This window comes from Phacochoerus africanus, chromosome 2 (assembly GCF_016906955.1).
Source record: "Phacochoerus africanus isolate WHEZ1 chromosome 2, ROS_Pafr_v1, whole genome shotgun sequence".
In the NCBI taxonomy this organism is placed as follows: Eukaryota; Metazoa; Chordata; class Mammalia; order Artiodactyla; family Suidae; genus Phacochoerus; species Phacochoerus africanus.
Window position 1 is genome coordinate 275,792,887 of NC_062545.1, and position 23,814 is coordinate 275,816,700.

Below are 23,814 nucleotides of genomic sequence, written 5' to 3' on the forward strand. Positions count from 1 at the left end.
CCGAGCCACATCTGCAACCTACACCACAGCTCACGGCAACATCAGATCCTTAACCCACTGAGCGAGGCCAAGGACTGAACCCGCAACCTCATGGGTCCTAGTCAAGATTTGTTTCTGCTGTGCCATGACGGGAACTCCTCTTAACTCTTCAAATACTAAAAATACTGACCTGGGAAAGTCTTCTTCTGCCAAAAGGGGACACAGGTAGCTTTCAGCTTATAAAATTTAGTTTGGACATAAGACGGAGGAACGTCCCTTTAGAAAAGAAAGAAGGTGTCAAAAGTTAGTGGCAGTGTAAAAATCAATACTTCAGGCCTGTGCACTAGGTGAACTGATTAAGGGGTGGTCTACAGACTAAGCGGCTTTCTTAATCCTGAATGGAAAACCTTCAGGTCTACATGTGTGTGAGAAAAATAAGGTGCATACAAAAAACTATTGTTTATTCAGTTTAAAAAAACAAACAAACCCACGAGCACACACCCAAAGGGAAAAAGGAGCGTAGTGTAACAAGAAGGATTCAATTGTCTAAAATAAAAAAATCTATGCGACCAGCCAGGAAGACAAAGTGTGGCCTAGGTCCCAGGGCTGATGAGCCTTGGCCGTGGCCTTGTGCTGAGCGCCCCACGGAGCGACAGTCCTCAAGGGCGCGCCTACCCTTACCCTCATTCTGGGCCTGGGGAGACAGAGGCCCGGAGGTGGCCAGGACCCTGTGGCGGGTAGGGGACGGCCTGGGACCTCCGCTGGGCCCACTCCACCCACCCCCTCTTTTTGGATGTCAGGGGCTTCTCACTGCAGTGCAGCTAATTCACAGCGTGGTGTTGGCCTCCAGGGCACAGCAAAGAGATGCGACCTCACCCGTTCCCTTCCAGATGCTTTCCCGGCGCAGGCTGTTAGGAGGCAGGGCGGAGAGCTCCCTGTGCTCTGCAGGAGGACCCTGCTGAGCCCTTGTCCGTACAGCCCATGTGCAGGTCCACCCCGAACTCCCCATGTCTCCCCCAGCCCCTCCCGCTATCCCTTCTGGCCGCTCTAAGTTTGTCTTCTATGTCTGTGAGTCTGGTTCTGTTTCATAAATATGTTTATTTGTTTTATTTTTTAAGAGTCCACATAAAAGTGATAGCACATGATATTTGTCTTTGTCTGACTTATTTCACTTAATATAATAATCTCTAGGTCCATTCAAGTTGCCTTAAATGGCATTATTTCACAAACCCTACACTTTTAACTGCTATACTTAGAATAACTGTATACGTGCCAAAAATCAAAGGAAGAGGAGCAGATTTTTTATTTTGCAGAGCTGAAGAAAGCGGAAGCTTGTGATGTTTTGGTGACTCAGATCCGTCTCCCTTTACAATGAGGAGGACAGAAACAACTACACCCTCAGTGCCTTTTAAAGTGGAAATCACTAACTTCAAGTCCTCCGCACCTTTTTTCTTAAACCACAAAAGCCTGACACACTTGTTTCAACAACCGACTCACCGAGTTGTTGCCTGACTAGTGGGAACAAAATGATCCGCTACGTGAGCGGAAGTAAGAGACGGCTGGGCGCTTCCAACCTCTTCGTGGCAGCAGCCCTGGCGGAGCGTGCTGCGTGCCCGGCGCGCTCTCCTTGGGTTCCCGTGGCAGTCCCGCAGACCTCTCTGGAGGTGGGGAGACCACGGCGCAGAGACAAGCAAGGGAGCCACCTGCCCATGGGGAGCTAAAGGATGAGCAGCGCCCAGGTCTCAGCCCTGCTGCCTCCGACCCACAGCCCAGGTCCGAGGGCACCCCTCTGCCCACCGCACCCTGCGCCCAAACTGCTCTGCAGACCGGCCCAGGCTTCGAGCAGTCACCCTGCCTGCCCTGGACACCTTCAGGTGCTACAGCTCATGAGACGGAGATGCTTTCTTTAAAATCCTGCCTACGTAATTCACAAGGGAAACGTCAAGAATCTGAAGAGAGGGGACTTTTAATTATTTTCACTGTTTTCATTCATTATTAAAACTCTGAGCAGGTACTATTTCCAAGGGAATTTGACTGGGTGCCATAATGTCTATTTCACAGCTTTGAGATTTCTAAATCTTAACTAGAATGATCAATATTTAAGTATATAATTTTACTTAAAATCACTAAAAAACCCATTTTCATTTAAGAAATGTGGTCTCGGGCAATGTGACAAAATATACAAAGTTTTTTTTGAAAAGTCAGATTTTAAAATGTGGTTTGCTGCTGTAGAGGGAGGGCTCTGTTGGCATGAACACCTGTCAGGGTGCGGGGGCCCAGCAGGATCCCCTTCCTTCAAGGCACCTGACATCCTCCCCCCACAGGGACCCACAAACCAAAGAGCAGGCGCCCCACCCCTGAGACGAGCAAGAAAAGAGGGTTTGGTGCCACGGGCAGGTGTCTGTGACTTCTGAGAGGGCCCGTGACACAAAGATTCCAGTTCTTCAAGGTTAAAAAGACAGACTGTTCTTTGTCCACAGTCCCAGGGTACACAACCAACCATCGGAACCAGTTCACACCCTTCCTAATGGGTCAATAACCACATCGCACCAGCAGGCAACTTCTGAGAGGCAGCCAGGCCTCGGCAGCCCTGCTCCTTGCTCCACCTTCCAAAACTAAAGGCCAGACAGCCCCACGGTACTCAACAATTTGCTCGGCTCCGAGGGGCTGTGCCCTGCGAGCCAGCTCTCCTTCCTGAGCAGACGCCACGGCCAGCTGTTGAGAGCGGCGGCCTCTCTCTTCATCAGCAGGAACTGATGGAAAAGGCGAAGACCAGAGCCGTGAAGGGCCACAGTAAGGCAGACAGAGGCAGCGGATGGACGGAAGGTTCAGTCTCACTGCTCACATGAGAAGCGCAAAGGCCAGCACACCGAAACTGCTGGGGAAGCACGAAGAGGAACGGAGCTTCGTGTGGCCTGAAATATCTCCCCTCGGCCATTTCTTATAAGCAGGACAAAAGGTGACACTTTGGTACGGTGGGGAGACGGGGCTGACGCTGCCACAGCCACGGGCTCCCAGTCAGAGCCACGTGTCTCGTGATGTGATGTGATCCGACGAGGTGACAGAGCCACGGCCTCACTGTGAGGCCTGAGATGCAAAAAAGCCGAATCTGTGAGGAAACATCCAACAAACTCCCCAAGTGAAGGACGCTCTGCAGGGTGACTCGCCTGCACCCCCCATGACTCCCGCGTCATCAAAGACGAAGGCGGTGGCAGATACACACTCCTTCGTCTAAGACAGAAGAGCAGCTACTGTGGGCCCTACTGGGGAGCACAGCGAACGAGTCGGCATCTCGTAATAACCTGTCACGGCAAAGAATCTGGACAAGAATCTGTGTATAACTGAATCACTCTGCTGTAGACACTATAAATCAAGTCTACTTCAATTAACCAAAAAAGGGGAAAAAAAAAAAAGACAAAGACAGAAGAACTTCCAGATCAGAAAACACCCGGGAGACAGATCCTGGACTGAAGCTTAAATCACGAGGAAAATGCTATAAAGAACCTTATTGGGACAACTGGCAAAACCTGAATGTAGACTGCGCTGTAGAGACCCGTCCCGCATCATGTCAGATGCCCTGGCACGACTGGCACGCCGACACAGGCGGAAGCAGCCTTGCTCAGGACGGGCGGGGCCCCCGCTCGCAAACGGCCAAGGGAAAAAATTCTGGTCCCTTGGGGAAGCCAGCGGGGGAGGGAGGGAGGGGTGATAAGGCAAACGTGGCAAATGGGGAAAGGCTGCTGTGGGCAAAGGGCACATGGGTTCCTCATACCAGTCCTAGCTGGCGTGAAGGGTCACTTCACGAAACTCTGGAGCTTTTTTTTTTTTTTTGTCCTTTTATGTTTTCTTAGGGCCGCACCCTTGGCATATGGAGATTCCCAGGCTAGGGGTCTAATCGGAGCTGCAGCTGCCGGCCCGCACCACAGCCACAGCAACGCGGGATCCGAGCCGCGTCTGTGACCTACACCACAGCTCACGGCAACGCCGGATCCTTCACCCACGGAGCAAGGCCAGGGATTGAACCCGCAACCTCATGGTTCCTAGTCCGATTCGTTTCTGCTGCACCACAACGGGAACTCCTATTTGAAGCTTTTAAGAGACTCTGCACCTATTACATTCACTCTTCTCTGGTGTCTTGGGGGAGGTGAGATGGGAATGGGGGTGGGGCGGAGGAAGGGCTGGTCTGAAGCCCCCGCCCCGGTCCAGCTTAGAGTGGGGGCCCCCGACACGCGTGTATAAAGACAGGCCCCGACGGCTTCTGGGGGCAGCACGGCTCTCAGCCCTGTTCTTTACAATCGGATAGGCGGCCATTCAGCAGGAGTCGCCTCTGTCTTTCCATGAGCTTCATGTTGAACCAACGGTCTTACCCTATGGTGCCAGCAAGATCCTCCCAGTCTATGGCGTTGGCGTCTTCCACGTTTATCTCATACAACCTATGAGAACAACAAAGTTTTTGAGCAAAAAGCCAGCGTGATGGCCATCTTCACGGCCTCACAATGTTCAGAGCTGCAAGGCCGGGCGTGTCCACACCTGCTCCACCTCTCTGCTCACACAGGCCCAGGGTCAGCCCAAGGTCACAGCGTAGGGGAGCCACAGACCAAAAAGCCATCTCCCTCCTCCTGAGCCCGTGGCATCGCCCACCAAACCGGGCTGCTTCCTCAGAGTAAAAACACCACCTCGTGCTCAGCACAGATGCCTAGTGGTACAGGGTGCACCAGCGCTGTGTGACAGACGTCCTGTAAAGACCTTTACACCCACCGGCCCAGTCACCCTCAACACCCCCGAGGAAGCTGGGGGGCTGTGTCTAGTCCACAGACCTGGGAATCGGGCTGAGAACTCAAGGTCCCATGGCCAACAGGCGGGACTCACACTGGATGCAGGCCTGCCTGGCCCGAGATGCCCTCCTCAGCCCTGCTCAGCTTTGCTGCCCCTCCGGCCGAGGGAAAAAAGGGTGAGCCCCGCCACCGCCCCCGACAGAAGAGCGGGGAGAACCGGGAAGGAAGAACAGGGTTCAGGACGGAGCAGGAAGAATGAGGCTGCACCGGGCGGCCAGAGCCCACAGGCGTCTTCTGCTCTTTGCGGTTCCGCATCTGTCAGAGCTGCGGACCCTCTGCACGGACGGGACTCAGAGACCAAACTGAAGACCAAGCGGCAGTGACATGAACTAACTTGGGCTGGACAGCAGGAGGGCTTGGCCTGAATGGTGTCCCTTCATTGTGCAGCGGACAGAAATAACTCATGTCCATGTGGGAGCCTTGAAGATAAAACACCGTTTACTGAGTGCACAGGCCGTTTTACACACGTTATTTCATCTCTTCTCCCAGTAACACTAAGAGGCAGGCACGGTTATCAGCACCCCCAGAACCGAACAGACCAAGACCTAAAAGGGGGGACGCACGTCCAAGGTCACGCATGTAGCAAGTGCTGGAACAGAGACGGGAGCCAAACACTCCACCTGCAGGTCCTGCGGTTGCACAGTGATTTTTTGCCTAGAGAGAAAAACAGGCCAAAGAGCATCACTTTCCATTTCCGTACCTTTCAATAAGATTGATCTTGGCCTGCAGGGCATTAACCCCCCGGTACACGTCCCGACCATGTGTCATCCTCTTGGTTAGAATTTCCGTCCTATGGTAGAAGAAAGATACGGTTTACTTTCAGGGGCAAAGTTTCCATTAAAATCTCCTTTGTTTTCCTCGTTTAAATTGAACTGATTTAGGAATTCCAGTAGTGGCACAGCAGAAATGAATCTGAATAGGAACCATGAGGTTGTGGGTTCGCTCCCTGGCCTTGCTCCGTGGGTTAAGGATCTGAGGTTGCTGTGAGCTGTGGTGTGGGTCGCAGACGAAGCTCAGATCTGGCATGGCTGTGGCTGTGGTGTAGGCTGGCAGCTATAGCTCTGATTAGACCCCTGGCCTGGGAACCTCCATATACTGCAGGCGCAGAAGCACAATGGTGATTCTCCAGATGCTCTGCATAGACGGCCTCAGCCAAGCTTCCTCAAATGCTAATGGCTGTTAAATGCCTAAAGGTCAGAATAAAAGCTTCATCAGCAACTGGCCATGTGACTTTTAAAATAACTTAAAAAAAGCTATATCCTGCACCTCCAACCCCCTCCTCACTTGATGGAATCCTAAAGAGCACAATAAAAGTGTGTGGTTTCTTGAGGTGGCGCTCTTGGTCCCTGAGACCTTGAGTCCCCCGGTTCCCACCTTTACTTAAGATAAATGTCTCTGTGTCTTGTTTTATGTTAACTTTTCCTTAAGTTTCACAGCACCCGTTCTTCAGCCCCAACCTGCTGAGCTGGCCTCAGCAAACAGTGACATGTAATCCTCGGGTTGAGGCGTATAACCCACTCCCCCTACGCCTTTGTTTTTTGGCTGCACCCAAGGCATGCAGAAGTTCTCAGGACAGGGATTGAACCCATGCCACAGTAGTGACAACATCGGATCCTTAACCTGCTGAGCCACTGGGAACTCCCTCATTCCCTTTCTCAAGTCTAAAATGTAGACGTGGAGGAGTTCCCACCTTGGCACAGAGTGTTAAGAATCCTACTGCAGCAGCTTGGGTGGCTTGTGGAGGTGTGGGTTCAATTCCCAGCTCAGTGCGGTCACAGCTGTGGTTTGGATGTAATCCCTGGCCCGGGAACTTCTAAATACACACACACACACACACACACACAGACACAGGTAGAAAGGGCTCTGGTTCCTCCATATTACACACTTTCCCTCCCAAACATACTACACACTTTTCCTCCCAAATGTTGTCTGTTCTTTGAAGCTTATTTCCTGAGGGAAGTCTTCTAGTAAAACGAACAAATACTCTAGGCAGAGCTGTAAGGAATATAAACAACAAACGGGAGCCTCTGGGAGTTTGCTTTTAACATACAAAGCGCTCACTGTGGACTGCATTCTCCTTTGACAGGCAGGGTGACCGAGCCCCCCTGTGCAGGAGGCCTGGGTCTTGGGCTGTGGAACCACCCCCTCAAGCAGCTGTGCTGTGTTGCGGCTGCATGTCCGGCTCAGACCCTCCAGGCCTGGGAGGCTGTGTGGGGAAGGCAGGTGCAGCAAGGTCAGGACTGAGAGTCCTCCTAGAATGAAGAGCGAGCTGCCTCCCTTCAGGTGCAGACGGCCAGCCAGCCAAAGGCAGAAGGCGGGCTGCCGCGGGTCACTCCGCTTGCCATTCCCTCCTGAACGTAAGTTTTGTATTTTTCTCTCAAGCTATAAACAGGTTAACAACCTGGTTTTACCGGGAAAGCTGAGGGAGGAGGTAGCTGGGTCTCTGGGCTGAGAATGGCTGGGACATGTCAGGCCGAGCACACTGGGCCCTGTTTCCCTCTGACACACGTCGAGGAGGCAGATAACGGCAGGAGGCGGCTCTGCTGGACTAGCGGTAAGAGGGCCACTTCTTTCACTCCTGGGTGACCTCTGGGAGGTCAAGGAGACCTCCGCAATCACGCATGTGCAGTTGAAGACTCCTGGGGGCGCCAGGCCACAGTCAGTCCTGACACCACCCGGCGCCCTCTGCCAAAAGGTGCGCATGCCTAGCGGGGAGGGTCCCGTGTCCGGTCGGGTGTGAGAAACAAAACAGGCTAACTGGCCGAAGGTACACCAAGACCGCAGGAGCCGTCCTACGGCAGTCATTTCAATCACCCTCCGGCGCACCAACCACTCCCCCGTGGGCTCTCCCACAGGCTGGCCGCTGACTCTGACGACAAACTCTACACCTGTTTTCAGTCTCTGCCTCCTCGCAACAGTCTGGCGTTCAACAGGGGGCAAGAATCGGGGCAATTCTGCTTTCAGCCTCTAGTCGGTTTTAGTGGCCAGGGTTCCCGGTTTTCACCTAGGCTGCCCAGGTTCAATTCTTGAGCAGAGAATGCGGATCTCGCTCTAGGCCATCACTCACGGCTGCCTCTCTCTCTCGGGGATCAAAGGGACAGGCTGAAGAAACCAGAAGCCAACATTCAGTATTAAAAAGATTCAAGGGCGTTCCCACCGTGGCGGGTTCCCCTTGCACGGGTTCGATCCCCGGCTTCGCTCAGTGGGTTAAGGATCTGGCATTGCCCTGAGCTGTGGTGTAGGCCAACAGCTGCAGTTCTGATGTGACCCCCCCCCCCCCAGGAACTTCCATATGCTGCAAGTTCTATTTACAACACAGAAACAGACTCACAAACGTGCACACAGAGAAAATAAATTTACGGTTACCAGAAGGGAAAGGGGGAAAGGGAGGGACAAATTAGGAGCTTGGGATGAGCAGATACACACAGTTCTATACGTGCAACAGAGCAACAAGTTCTCGCTGTAGAGCAGAGGGAACCCAATATCCTGTAATAACTACAATGGAAAAGAAAATGAAGGAAAAAAAAAAAAGAAAATTTTTCGGGAGGGCTGCACCTGCAACATGAGGAAGTTCCTGGGCTGAGAGTTGGGAACCTGTGCCACAGCAGTGTCCCGAGCCACTGCGCTGACGACGCCACAACCTTCTGATCCTTAACCCACTGTGCCACAGAGAACGCCAGTGCTTTTTTATTTATTTATTTATTTATTTTATTTTTTATTTTTTGTCTTTTTTGCTATTTCTAGGGCCGCTCCCGCGGCATATGGAGGTTCCCAGGCTAGGGGTCGAATCGGAGCTGTAGCCACCAGCCTACGCCAGAGCCACAGCAACGCGGGATCCGAGCCGCGTCTGCAACCCACACCACAGCTCCCGGCAACGCCAGATCGTTAACCCACTGAGCAAGGGCAGGGACTGAACCCGCAACCTCATGGTTCCTAGTCGGATTCGTTAACCACTGCGCCACGACGGGAACTCCTCCAGTGCTTTTTAAAAAATTGTGTTGAGATACAGGTGACTTTCGAGGTTGTATTAGTTTTAGGTATACCGCAAAGTGACTCAGTGATCCACAGACCCTTTGAGGGATTCTTTTCCATGACAGGCTATTGTAAGATCCTCGCTACAGGGAGGTCCTTGTTGGTTACTGATTTTGTATGTAGTCGTGTGTGTACATTTTAATGCCAAAATCCGAACCGATCCCTCCCCACCCTCCTTTCCCCTCTGGGAACTACAAGTTTGTTTTCCGTGTCTGCCTTTCTGTTTCGTAACGTTCACTTGTACTGTTTTTCTCAGAGTCCCTGTACCAGCAGCATCCTACACACGTGTCTTCCTCTGACTCACTTGACTCACGATCTTCACCTCTGGGTCCATCTGTGGTGCTGCCCGTCAAGGTCTTTGTGAAGAAGCCGCACAATGAATCAGGTCGGTCAAGAGTTACCTTAAATCAGATGCTGATTCTGCAGTCGGGGCGGTGGGTCAGGGAGGCTCACTCTAGGCCTGAGTACCGCTCTCCACGGGGGGTCAAAATTCATCTCGGTGATCTCCCCCCCCACCCCGGGGCGGGGGGACAGATCTCGCTGAGATTGGTGTAAAAAAGCCTCAAACTTACCACTTACTTTTACACTGCATCCAATTCCTGGTTTCCACTTTAGCCTCCACTTCGACCCAGGATATGCCTTTGTAGAGTTTTTCTCGAACAATCGACAGGCGGCCTTCGGGATTCTCTTGGAGTTTAGAATCCATCTCCTGTAGCTCCTGGGGAGACATTTTCTTTAGAATCACTTCTTCCACAGCCTTGATGAGTTTCTGGGTTTCCGTTTTACTCCAAGCTCCATGATTCCTTTCTGTTGACATAAAAGGATGGTCCTGAAGTTGCCAATCTATTTGCTTTCGTGCACAATATTAAAACCAAACAATAACGATGGAAACATGTCATCAGCAGACATCTGTCCAAACCCAGAGAGGGTACAACACCCAGAGTGAACCCTAACGCTGACTGTGGACTTGGGGCGGGGTGGGGGCCATGGTTGGAAAGTTTCACTGTAGGTTCAGGGATTGTAACGAATACAGCGCTCTGGCAGAGGATGTTGACAAGGGGTGTGTGTGGGGGGGGAGCTGTGCCTGGGGGGGCAGGGGGCTATGTGCAAAATCTGTACCTTCCTCTCACTTTAAACCGCTCTAGAAAAATTAAGTTTTTAAAATAAAAAAAGGGGAGTTCCCATCGTGGGGCAGTGGTTAACGAATCCGACTAGGAACCATAAGTTTGCGGGTTCGGTCCCTGCCCTTGCTCAGTGGGTTAACGATCTGGCGTTGCCGTGAGCTGTGGTGTAGGTTGCAGACGCGGCTCAGATCCCGAGTGGCTGTGGCTCTGGCGTAGGCCGGTGGCTGCAGCTCCGATTCGACCCCTAGCCTGGGAACCTCCATATGCCGCGGGAGCGGCCCAAAGAAATAGCAAAAAGACCAAAAAAAAAAAAAAAGATGAGACATTTTTCAGATGATAATGGGCAATGTCCCAGTTACACAAACATAAAAACTATCAAACGGTTACATGCAAATCAAAATGAAACTACTAAAGTGGCCAGAGATCCTTTTTAAGAACCAAAGGCCCCCCCCCCAAAAAAAACACCCCAAATTTAAAGCAATGTATTTTTATTTTACCTTTGAAAAAGCTGTACTTCCTGTGTCTAAGAGTAGTATCTCCTGTGTGAAACTGTGAGGTTCCCAAACGTTTAGAGGGAAAAAAAAAGTAACCAAATGACTTTCCTGTCAGGTACTCTCTCCTGAGTGCCTGGGTGAGACGCAGCTGCAGTGACGCCACCACAGGACTTGACGGAGGCGCCTGAAAACCTCTGCGCTGTTGTCGTTGGCAGAGGGTGACGGATGCGCCCACGGAGGGCGCTTCTGACCTAGGCGGTCACAGTCACGGCCACGGTCGCGCAAACCGGTGGGCTGCAGATACCTTTGGTTTGGCCCACAGAATGTCACTGTTGCCCCCCATAAGGCTTTGGATGAATATTTAAAAGTCGAGGGAGCCCTGAGAAAAAACAGCTACTGAACTGAGGTGTGGAGGCAGTCAGCCTGGTGAATACAGGCTGCGCGGTGTCATCAGCACACAGGAGGTGAAATGAATCCGTACAGAGAACGGCTTAAAAAAGCGATGACTCAGGAGGTCCCCGGTGGCCTAGCAGTTAAAGAGCCTGGCGTGGTTACTGCTGCGGCTCCGGCCACTGCGGTGGTGTGGGTTTGACCCTGGCCCAGGAACTTCTGCAGGCCGTGGGTGTGGCCGGAAACCAGCCAACACACACAAAAAGCCCGGAGACAGGCCTGCAATGATGCCGGGGCCCTGGGCTGCTGTGGGCTGATCCAGCCGCCGTGGCGGGCGCTGGAGAGGGCAACTTACCGCTGCTGATCTGGGAGAACTTCAGGGCCACCGAGAGGCTGCTTCGAGACACCAGCTCGCCAATCTTTTTCCAGTCGTTCCCGTGGAGGGCCTGGTATATCTTTAACTTCTCCACATCGCCTCTGCTGTACCTAAGAGAACGGGAGACCATGCATGTCCCGGCTGTGCCCCAGCCACAAGGCGGACACCGTTTCTCTGTGCTGCGCGCTACCAGCGCAGTCCCACCAACCACCTGAGCCCCACCTCTTCCTGTCTCGGCATCTCAGCTGGGGACATCCTATCAATCAGCCACTGCTGTCCCAGGCCAGGGACAGAGGCCAGAACCAGCAGATCACACGATTCCTCAGCCCAGCCCACAGAGGCTTCTCAGCTCATGAAACCAAACTTCTGGGAGTTCCCGTCAGGGCTCAGTGGGTTAAGAACTTGACTAGTATCTATGAGGAGGCAGGTTTGATTCCTGGCCTCGCTCGGTGGTTAAGGATCCACCTTGCCATGCTGCGATTCAGGTCACAGATGCGGCTTGGATCCCGGGTTGCTGTGGCTGTAGTGTAGGCCAGCAACTGCAGCTCCCATGTGACCCTTAGCCTGGGAGCTTCCACATGCCACAGGTGCAGCCCTGAAAAAGCAAAGCAAAGCAAAGCAAAACAAAACTTCTTCCTGTGTCTGCAAAGCCCGTCGCTCCCTAGAGTGCAGCCCGACCGGCCTCCTCTCAGGCTCCTCTCGCCTCAGAGGCTCCAGGTCTGCGGTGGGAACAGCCTCCCTCCACCCCCTGGAGAGTTCCTGCAAACTCTTCAGATGCGGCTGAAGTGGTGCGTCTTCAGCGAGGGCTTGGTTGCCCTCTGTGGCTGGAGCCTCCTGCTCTTCCCCCCAGAGGCCACCCTGCTGCGCCCCCACGGCCCTCGGATCACCGGCAGCTCCATGGTCACGCTGGCCTGGCTTCTCCGACCTCCCCTCTAGCCTGGCGCCGTCCAATGGAAAGGCGACGTGAGCCATACATGCCATTCAACACTTTCTCGTGGGGGGTCTCTTGCGGCGCAGCGGGTTAAAGACCTGGCCTTGTCACTGCTGTGGCTCGGGTCACTGCTGCGATGTGGGTTTGATCCCGGCCCTGGGAAATTCCATATGCCATGGATGTGACCCCCCCCAAAAAAAAAAACCCCACCAAAAAACAACCCCCACCCCCGCAAAACCAACTTTCTCATAGTCACATGGAAATGAACTTTATCTAGTTTGAATAAACTAATTTCATACCATATCTTACTTTAACCCAACCTATTAAAAAATGCAGCCACTTTAACGTGTCATCAGTTTCTGAAAGCACGAGCTCCTTCACGCTCTCTCCCTCCCCCGAGCCTTGCGCGTCCAGGGAGCATCTCAGGCTCCAGCACACCTCAGCTTACAACGACCCCACTTCAAGGGAGGCTGGTGGGCACCGGGAGGGCCAGCTCAGCTCTGGAGGGGACGTCCCCAGAGGGCAGGGATGCTGCTGGTTGTCTGCACTCTAGCGTCTCACACTCGACAGACAGCAGACGCTCAGTAAGGACGGGACAGACGGCTCAGCGCAGACGTGTCGCTATTTAAGGAGGTTCAGGGGCCTGAACCCCACAGAAGAACAGATACGTTAAAGAACTGAAGTGCTCTGGAAGTGAACTTTGAGGTGAAACACCTTAAATGTGTAAGTGAAGACAGAGCCATCTTCATGGCGGTCTCTGACCCCTCACTGGGGGGGAGGGGCGGTTTATATCCCCACCAGCACAACGCGAAAGCAGCCCTGGTGAAACACCAACCATTTCTTCTTCTTTGTTTCTTTTTTTTCGGCTGTTCCCACAGCATGCGCAAGTTCCCGGGCCAGGGATCGAACCCGAGACCCGAGCCATGGTAGTGACGATATGGGATCCTAACCGGCCGGACCACAAGGGAACTTCAAGGCTTATCTCTTTTGGTAAAAATTATAAAAGAAACCGAGGTCGTATCAATGTTAGGTTCAGATAACATGTACATCTGGTTTAAAATCATGCAGCCCGGAGTTCCCGTCGTGGCGCAGTGGTTAACGAGTCCGACTAGGAACCATGAGGTTGCGGGTTCGATCCCTGGCCTTGCTCAGTGGGTTAAGGATCCAGCGTTGCCGTGAGCTGTGGTGTAGGTTGCAGACGCAGCTCGGATCCCGTGTTGCTGTGGCTCTGGCGTAGGCCAGTGGCTACAGCTCTGATTTGACCCCTGGCCTGGGAACTTCCATATGCCACAGGAGTGGCCCAAGAAATGGCAAAAAGACAAAAAATAAAATAAAATGTTTCCTTATAAAAAAAAAAAAAATCACGCAGCCCAGCAGGACTCCAGTGGCCCTGCTGCATTCATCTGCCTCTCGGGCTGAGATCAAGCAGCGAGCCCCCGGCTGCTGTCTGGGCCTCGCAGGGAGCAGCTGGCGCTTGCCTGCTCACACCTGGGTCCCCGAGCAGCGCGCTCACCCACAGCGACACTCAGCCTACACCTGCTTTACCTGGATGCTGGAAACAAACCATCACTGGGTATCTTACTTATAGGAAAAAAGGCAGGAGGGAACGGCCAAGGACACATGAAGCTCTCTGCACGAATACTCCCGAATCAACCTGAAGGGCCTCACACTGGGGCTGAAAACCCAAAGCACTGGCTCAGCGCCCGAAGGAACAGCTGGGCTCAGGAGGAGCTGACAGCAAGGAACTGGGGAGGAAACCTCCTGAGGGCCAGTCCGAGGCAGCACCCGGAAAGCGAGGAGAGCAAAGCAGAGGGAAAGCCAGGGATTTAGAGGAGGAGGGTCACAGAAGATCGGAGGGGGGACCCCACAGGGTCCTCGAGACAACCATCTGACCTCAGGTACACATCTGGCTTCACCCACAAACACCTTGACGATTTTGCTGTGGACACTGAGGGACGGCATCGGCCAAGGCTAGAGGAACGGCCTGCTCAGGCCGCTGAGACTCTTCTCACCTGCCTTTGTAATTATTGACGTCAAACATCTTCTTTGCTCGATAGTACACGAGTTTCCAGGGCCGCGCAATGCCTTTACCTGAAGTCAGAGAGCAGGTGGTCAGAGGGACACCCGAGCGTGGCATGAGACGCAGTCACAGTAAGACAAGAAGCCTGAACACCCCTTGTGACCACACAAACCGTCTGAGACCCTGCAGAGGGTGGGATTTCCTGCAGAAAGCGGTCTTGGGGAGCAGAGAGAGAAAACTACCCGTTTCCCTGGCAACTTCTGAAAACTAGCTGCTCAGTAAGCAGAGGTTCTAGCTTTTGGTGTCCTAACTTCACGGACAAGACTCTGATAAGGCAAAGGAATTTTAACAGAATTTGAATCAGGAGGATGGGACGCTAAAGAGAAGGACACACGCCAGCCGTTCTTAATAAACAGGAAGCCTTTCCAGGCAAATAAGCTTCTTCCTATTTCCCCAGTCAAGATGAAACAATCCCCCAGGGAGGGCTCAGTGCTGTGTTTTCCTTTGTGCATTCCAGAGAACACCTAAGAAATTATCCTCGTTAAATTCAAGAGAGGTTTTTGTTTTGCTTTGTTTTGTTTTTCAGTCCAAAGCTACATTCGTTTCGTGACCTTCCAACTTTTCAAGGACGCCTCCAGGAGGAGGATTCCAGCTCATAGCACGTCTGTGGCTTGACTTAAAAAACCTGGGAGGTTCTGGTGCACCTAAGGATGTGTTGTGCACGGTAACCCCCCCCCACCCCCCAGAAACATGACAAAGAACAGGAAGAGAAACCACAACTAAAACTGTTACCAAGCAGGAAAGCGGGAGGCTGGCCATGTAATTTGTTACAAGATCTGTAAAAGCACTGCTCTTGGGAGACACGGACACATTTCAAATCCCGGAAAGCGCAGTCTGGCAAGAAAAAGACTATTAACGGGGCAGCAGCACCGGATGGGCCAGGCCCTGCGCCTCCGACTCATCACCGAGGGTCGGAAGTCTGTGGCTGGCCAGAGCCCACGGTTCGAAACTTACCGATGTGCAGTCTAAACGAGTGTTTTCTTTTTAGGTCGGTGATCAGGGATTTCTCTTCTGGGTATCTGTCTGTGTACAGCAGCTTGTCTGCATTCTCGATGCCCGTCAGGGACAGAAACTCCTGCACGTTTTCTCTAACTGCTTATTTTCCTTCACGGAAAACTTGCCAAATTTAATGGCGACACCTAAGATTTGAGGCAGAGAGGTGGTACGCAGCTGTCATCAATGAATGAAAGCGAACCACGGCTGGTCTTTAGCCATGACACCAACTCCTCCCTGCCTGCCCCCCATGCCCCCCCACGGGGAGCAGCCCTTGCTGGTGCCCCGGACCTTCGATCTCCCTCAGAGCTCAGCTCCGGCCATGTTCCACTGCCAGAGCCCTCCCTAGCCACCCTATGCCACTGTGGCCCTTCCCGAATCATCAATCCCTTCTTACAGTTATTTTTTTAAAATACTGGCGTTCCCGTCATGGTTCGGCAGTTAAGAAACCTGACAACATCCATGAGGACACAGGTTTGATCCCTGGCCTCGCTCAGTGGGTTAAGGATCCAGTGTTGCTGTGAGCTGTGGTGTAGATCGCAGATGCGGCTCGGCTCCCACATTGCTACGGCTGTGGAGTAGGCCAGCGGCTGCAGCTCCGATACGACCCCTAGCCTGGGAATCTCCATATGCTGCGGGTGCGGCCCTAAAAAGCAAAAAAGCAGAAAACCCCAGTAACATATAATCATGAAGAACTCAAACGGTACTGACAGTGGAGTCTAAAAGAAGCCCCTCACGCTCCTCTGCCACCCTCCACCCCAGGCTGTGCTGTGAATGGCTGGCACGAATACAAGCACGTATGTACATATTCTCTACGCGTGTATACTGGGGGCAGGGGGGGTGTCACTGCATTTTACGTCTGATTCTCGTCAGAATTCAAGGCACTCAAATCTCATTATGATTATGATTGTCTGTGCACGTCTGTGCATGCATGTTTGTGTGTATGTGTGCACATGCATATTTTTATTTCATTTTCTTTGCTTTTTCGGGCCGCACTCACGGCACGTGGAGGTTCCCAGGCTAGGGGTCCAACTGGAGCTACAATTGCCGGCCTACACCACAGCCACATCAACGAAAGATCCAAGCTGTGTCTGCAGCCTACACCCCAGCTCACGGCCACGCTGGATCCTTAACACGCTGAGCAAGACCGGGGATCCAATCTGCAACCGCATGGTTCCTGGTGGGATTCGCTTCTGCTCTGCCACGATGGGAACTCCAAATCTCATTACTACTGACTGTACTATACAGAGTATTTTCCTATTCTTAACTTATTTAAAAAAATCTTTCATAAAATACATACTCATAAAAATGTCAACATAGAATACAGAAGTAAAATGGGGTCCTTCTATAGACAATGCTCTATACATTTTCTCACCTTTTTTTTTTTCAAAGTAATCTCAGCAACATGATTAATTCCTAAGGCAAAAAGCCCTTCAATGAGTAGCATCACACACCACACAGCGGATACTCATGAGTAAATACTGCTCACTTGGGGAGTTCCCGTCGTGGCTCAGTGGTTAACGAATCTGACTACCAGCTACGAGGTTGCAGCTTCAATCCCTGGCCTCGCTCAGTGGTGTAAGGATCTGGTGTTGCTGTGAGCTGTGGTGTAGGTCACAGACGCGGCTTGGATCCCGAGTTGCTCTGGCGTAGGCCGGTGGCTACAGCTCTGATTAGACCCCTAGCCTGGGAACCTCCATATGCCACAGGAGAGGCCCTAAAAAACGTAAAACAGAAAGACAAAAAAAAAAATACTGCTCACTTGCAGTTCATCACCTTACATGTGTAGTTTATTTACTTTTTAAACATCTTTTTTTTTTGGCCATGTCCATGGCACATGGAAGTTCCCGGGCCAAGGACTGAACTCTCACCACAAGAGTGACCCAAGCCGATACAGTGACAACACTGGATCCTTAACCCGCTGAGCTACCAGGGAGCTCCATTTAAAGCCCAATAAGCTTTCTGGGAGGGTCTCATAACACAATCACAAGGAGACCAAGCTGGGTCTTGCTTGAAATCATGTGCACCACAACCAGCTCACCCTCAAGTTAATATCCTGGGGAAAAACTGCACCTCATCAAAGCTGATGGTGTTACTGTGAGTGTTTTCATCTCACTTCTACATCCTTCCCAGTGTCCCGACCACCTAACCTCCTCCCTCCTCCTCCAGGCTTGATCGTCTACACCGGGTTCCTTCAGACTCTTTACTCCTCGTCTCCTCTACCAGAAGTTGGACCAAAAAGAAAAAGGAAAACCAGGACACACCATTTTGCTGATTTTACAGCTCAGACGATAATTCTGGAAGGCGATAAAGCTGCAAGTAGCAAAGGGATGCTTTTTGTGAATCGATAAATCTGAATTACAAAAGAACGTCCGGGCTACTTTCACGTGTAGAAAAGTTCACCAGGAGTTCCCATCATGGCTCAGTGGTTAACAAACCGGACCAGGAACTACGAGGTTTTGGGTTCGATCCCTGGCCTTGCTCAGTGGGTTAAGGATCTGGCGTTGCCGTGAGCTGTGGTGCAGGTCGCAGATGCCACTCGGATCTGGCGTGGCTGTGGCTGTGGCTGTGGCAGAGGCTGGCAGCTGTAGCTCTGATTCGACCCCTAGCCTGGAAACCTCCATGTGCCGTGGGTGCAGCCCTAAAAAAAAAACCAAAAAAAAAAAAGAAAGAAAGAAAAGTCCAACAAATGTTAAAGTTCCATGAGCTCACCTTGGGCTTTAAATTCTTTAAACCGCTGCAGGTCATCTCGATACATTCGCTTAATCGTGGTGGCTGCCCTTTCCTTGATGTCAGGAATGAATTCTTGGAGCTGCTTCACAGCGGAACCCAAATCCACATCTGAATCGCCTGAATCTCTTGAATCTTCAGATAAGTATCTGGGTTCAGACTCTTTAGCCAATTCCAAACTGCTTTCTTCTTCATTTGCAGGTTCTAACCTAAGGAGAAGAACTGGATTAGTATGGACGGATCACTTGCCCTAATGATTTTCAAATTCTTTTTTCTTTCCTTCCTCTCTCCGTCCTTCCCTCCCTCCCTCTCCCTCTCTCTCTTTCGGTCATGCCCAGGGCCAGGGATCAAACCCAAGGCACAGAAGTGACCCCAGCCACTGCAGTGACCATGCCAGATCCTTAACCTACCGAGCCACCAACAAACGCCTCAATTTTTTCTTACAGTGATTCAGACTACAGGAACATGAAGGCTGGAAGGGATCTTGAAGCTGATTCAGTCTGTGATGTGTGAACAATTTAATGCAGCCTTACTACTTTGGCTACATCTTAGAGGCTGCCCAGAAGGTAAACATGCAGCCCCCTAAGCCTATTTCCACCAGGAATTGCTTCTTATGTTACTATTTCTCTCTCTCTCTCTCTTTTTTTAGGGTCACACCCGAGGCATATGAAAGTTCCCAGGCTACGGTTTGAATCAGAACTACAGCTGAGACCTATACCACAGCTATGGCAATACCAGATCTGAGCCTCATCTGCGACCTATACTGCACCTCACAGCAACGCTGGATCCTTAACCCACTAAGTGAGGCCAGGGATCAAACTCACATCCTTGTGGATACTAGTCAGGTTCCTAATCTGCTGAACCACAAGGGGAACTCCCTATATCTCAACTTTTTTGTTTTAGATATTGATTTCCTGGAGTTCCCGTCGTGGCGCAACGGAAACAAATCCGACTAGGAACCACGAGGTATTGGGTTTAATCCCTGGCCTCACTCAGCGGGTTAAGGATCCGGTGTTGCTGTGAGCTGTGGTGTAGGTTGAAGATGTGGCTCCGAACCTGTGCTGCTGTGGCTGTGGCGTAGACCAGCAGCTGTAGCTCCAATTAGACCCCTAGCCTGGGAATCTCCATAAAAAGCAAAAAAAAAAAAAAAAAGCTACATATTGACTTCCTAATAAATTAAGCCCTCTTCTACCTCCACGGACCCGTAAGGAGCCTCTCCAAACAAGTAAGATTTTATAAAACTGTTACTAATTAGGTAAGTCAGTATTCTGGGTTTGTACAGTTACAATTGCTTTGTTGCAGTTAATGGCCACATTGTTTCCTGTCATGATATAAAGAAAACATGGTTTTTTAATGCATCAATCATTAATTCACCCCCGGACTTTTTTTTTTTTTTTGTCTTTTTGCTATTTCTTGGGCCGCTCCTGCAGCATGTGGAGGTTCCCAGGCTAGGGGTCGAATCGGAGCTGTTAGCCACCGGCCTACGCCAGAGCCACAGCAACATGGGATCCGAGCCGCACCTGCAACCTACACCGCAGCTCACGGCAACGCCGGATCATTAACCCACTGAGCAAGGGCAGGGACCGAACCCGCAACCTCATGGTTCCTAGTCGGATTCGTTAACCACTGCGCCACGACGGGAACTCCCACCCCCGAACTTTCTGACAGATTTCCACAGCTGCTCTATGTTTAAAAGTATCAGCTAAGCACTAATACAGGAAACAGGAAAAAGAAAAAGAAAAAAAAAAAGGAAGCAAACAAAAAAAAAAAACAATTTCCAAACTGAATGCCTTTGTCTGAAGCTTACACAGGGGACACAGCCCAACACAAGTCAAGGACCTGGAACATTCCCTCCTCGTTACCAGCAATCTGAAAATGCCCCTGAGGAGAGGCCAAGGAGGACAATGAGTGGGGCCCTCTGCTATTGAACTTCCGTGTGAAACTATTTTAAGCCAGGTCAATCAAGCAAACGGAAGAAAGTCACTGAGTAGACATGGGGAGAAAACCCGGCCCAAGTCCTAGGAACTGAGATAAAGTGGCTTAAAAACAAATTCCTGCATTTATTCATCTGCTAGTATATACTTAAATGAGAATTAAGTAAATAATATCGAAATTCCCTGGAGTTCCTGCCGTGGCTCAGGGGAAACAGAGCCAGCTAGTGTCCATGAAGATGCAAATTTGATCCCTGGCCTTGCTCAGTGGGTTAAGGAGCCAGTGGCAGACAAGGCTCGGATCTGGCATGGCTGTGGTGTAGGCCAGCAGCTGCAGCTCCAATCTGACCCCTAGCCTGGGAATGTCCACATGCCATGGGTGCAGCCCTAAAGAAAACAAGAAATTTCCTTTATTAAGGGAGGACCGTGATTCAAGTTTTTTTTTCCTGCTCTATAACAGTCTAAATGATCTAATCTTTTCTTTGTGTGCATACAGACAAAGGCAATTTTGGGGTCTTATGATGCCTTTCAAACTTACACACAGAAATTCAGGGCTGGAATAGTTCTTAGTGAAAATAGAATCTAACTTCCTTTTTTTTTTTCTTTTGCTGCGCCTGCAGCACAAGCAAGTTCCAGGCCAGGGACTAAACCTGCACCAAAGCACTGACCTGAGCCACGGCAGTGACAAGGCCAGGTCCTTAACCTGCTGAGCCCCAGGGCGCTGCTAACTACCTCACTTTACACAGGCAGACGAGGAAGGGGCCTGCCAGGCGGCTCAGGGAGATGTGCACACCGATCCGGACATCTGCTGGCCCATCTCTTTTACGGTTTTTCTGCCACTTGCCGTGGCCGTGCTGGACAAAGAGGTCACGGGGCAGACCGCACAGCAAAGACGCACACCAGCAGAAGGCTTAACACCCCCACGTTACCTCTGCACCTCTTCCGAACAGGCCTGGGTTTTCTCCTCTTGTGGCCTGAGTTTCGCACTGTCTTCAATCAAGGAACCATTACCTTCCGGGGAGTCAAAGGCACGTTCACCAGGGGACCTGTGCTTCCTTTCCTTAGTCCTTTTCTTGAGGCCGCTGGACTTCTTGCCGCCTCCCGCGGTCCCGACCTTGCCCGCCACTCGCCATCCCTCCGAGTACACGGCCCCAGCACCCTCAGGCTCGGGCACAGGCCGGGCCTCGAATTCTGGGTTAGTTGACCGCTTCCGCTTTCTTTTCTTGGGCTTGCTCTTGCCCGCGGACCCTGGTAGTTGGGCCATTTCAGGCCGGGCTTCCTGCTCCTCGTGGGATTCTGAGGCGGGCGGGGCAAGGTCTGCCTCTGGGGTTGCCCGTCCAGCATCACAGGACGCCGCTTTCCTCCGACGGTTTTTATGCTTTTTCTTCGGCACCTTGGCCGGCGGCTCTTCTGACTCGCAGGCCCGCCACTTGGTCGCCGCGGGCGGTCCCTCTGCCTCCGGCTCCCTCAGTGCCTTCCGCTCCTTGCTCGGATCCAGGTAAACGACATCGAACTCCTTTCCAAAATCCGCTGATGTGTCCTCGACAGTTTCCTTATCCGCCAGGACGTACACGACACCGGGTTCCCTGGCGACCCCCAAAGCCCTTTTCTTTCTCTTTTTACTCTTTTTGGGTAGAGAAGTGGCTTTTTCGGTCTCATCACAGATTTCTGACTTTCTCGGAGGAGAAGACACGAGACGCTGGCGATGCTCTCTCTCGTCTTCACTCTTAGTTACGGGAGGCGGCTCGCCTGCCAGGGGGGCGTCTGGCAGGGGCTCGCGGCCACGCCGCCGATGTCTGTCTTTGTGTACAGAGCGCTTTGTCTTTTTCTTGCAGAAAACTGGAGGGTGGGTTTCCGGTCTGCTGGACTCTCCTTCCATTTTATTTCTATGTGGAAACTTAAAAACATGGTTTATTTGGACAGAGCATTTTAAACATTAGCCTTAGGAGAAAAAAAAAAATCACAGAAAAAGGAAACTTCATGACAGATGCCGAGCCTGCAGTCGTGTGGTTCTGGATTTTAGTATTCTAGATGCACAGGAGGACTTCCTGTTGTGGTGCAGCAGAAATGGACCTGACTAGGATCCATGAGGATGCAGGTTCAATCCCTGGCCTTGCTCATTTGCTCAGTAGGTCAAGGATCCGGCGTTGCCATGACCTATGGTGTAGGTTGCAGATGCGGCTCACATCCCACATTGCTGTGGCTGTGGTATAGACCGGCAGCTGCAGCTCCAATTCGACCCCTAGCCTGGGAACCTCCATATGCTGTGGGCGCAGCCCTAAAAATACAAAAAAAAAAAAAAAGCTACATGCACAAGAGGCTCACTGTAACTCACTCGTGTGCTTCCACTGCCTTTATGATCAGAAAGGGTTAACCGAGAGCAGCGCTCTGCACTTCAGGTCCTTGCCCCCCCCCAGCCTCATCCCTCACCTCGCCTTTCAAACTCTGTGCTCCGGGCACAAGTGACTGTTTTTCCCCAAACATGCCATAATCCTTTCCTTGGCTCAAGGTCTTTTTTTTTTGGCCATGCCCACGGCACTCGGGAGTTCCTGGGCCAGGGATTAAACCAGTGCCACAGCAGTGACATGAGCCACTTGCAGCGACAGTGCTGCTAGGCCATCAGGGGACTCCCAGCTCAAGGTCTTAGAATACACGATTCCCTCTCCTGGGACACTCTCCGCTGCCTCCCTCCCCTCCCTGCCTCCTTTCATCCTTAGGAGCTTGGCTTGAGTATCACTTCAAGAAAGCTGTCCCTAATTAAAATTATACACACATTATGATACCGTGTACATTAAAACACAAGAAAGTTTCATGCATCTTATCTGAGCGGATAGAGAGTGAAACTATGAACACAGCATGGGGATTATAATTGATAAATTCAGGGATTAGGGGCAAGTATAGAGCCAGTTTTTCTTCCGTCTGTAAAAATCTCTCTTTTTTGGCGCATGCAGGGGCTTGCTGTGGATCTCAGTTCCCAGCCCAGGACTGAACCTGGGCTGCAGCAGTGAAAGTGCTGAGTCCTGACCACGAGACCATCGGGGCGCTGCCTGTGATCTCCTACTTCTTAACTGGAGAAATGAGAACGGAGGTGTTTGTTCTATTTTTATCTACTCTTATTGAATGTCTGAAACAGTTACTTAAAAGCAAAGGGCTGAGCAACAAACGGCTTTCATTTGTGTTTAAAAACAAGCAACTGAAGGATATGAATGTACTATAAGTATCCCTCCCAATAAATAAGGAATAAATAAGAAAGGAAGGAAGGAAAGAAGAAAAGAAAGAAACTTTCCTGACCCCTTGGGCTTGGCCCACTCTCCAAACGACATACTTTCCCAGGGAGCTATTTCTCTTTAGCCCGGCTGTGGTTCACAGTGGGGACATGAGGTACCCACTGACCTCAAACCAGAGATCGCCTCTTTGAGAAAGAGACTGAATGGGCCTTGTAGTGTCCACAAAAAAAGTCCAAGTTAGGCAATGAATTGGAATGAGGTTTAACGAGGCTCCGATGCCGACAGTCATATGGAACACAGGCATTCTGGAGTTTAAGCAAGAGCGATGGGCTTCACGAAAGACACGGCTAGAATAGAATTCTGGGAGTTCCTGCCGTGGCTCAGTGGGTTACCAATCCAACTAGTATCCATGAGGATGTGGTTTCGATCCCTGCCCTTGCTCAGTGGGTTAAGGATCCGGCACTGCAGTGAGCTGTGGTGTAGGTCAGACATGGTTTGGATCTGGCGTGGCTGTGGCTGTGGCGTAGGCCGGCACCTGTAGCTCCAATGCAACTCTTACCCTGAGAACTTACCCCCCCCCCCCAAAAAAATATATATGTATATATATAATTTTGTAAACATGTCTTATTAATTTGTCTCTACAATCTTCTCTTAGCCTCTTTGCTTCTATTTTCTCTGCTGAAAACTCCATC

General features: G+C 51.4%; 1 protein-coding gene across 1 annotated transcript in view; it reads right to left on the reverse strand.

The window, feature by feature from the left end:
* The window catches only part of TTF1 (transcription termination factor 1), a 32,489-nt gene that overhangs the window by 1,519 nt on the left and 7,156 nt on the right, over nt 1–23,814 (reverse strand). The window contains 10 exon segments of the mRNA XM_047768772.1: nt 170–255; nt 4,347–4,412; nt 5,515–5,604; nt 9,419–9,653; nt 11,210–11,340; nt 14,174–14,252; nt 15,196–15,327; nt 15,330–15,380; nt 17,947–18,173; nt 20,825–21,792. Of these exon segments, the coding sequence (XP_047624728.1) occupies nt 170–255; nt 4,347–4,412; nt 5,515–5,604; nt 9,419–9,653; nt 11,210–11,340; nt 14,174–14,252; nt 15,196–15,327; nt 15,330–15,380; nt 17,947–18,173; nt 20,825–21,774 (2,047 nt within the window). The 5' untranslated portion in view covers nt 21,775–21,792.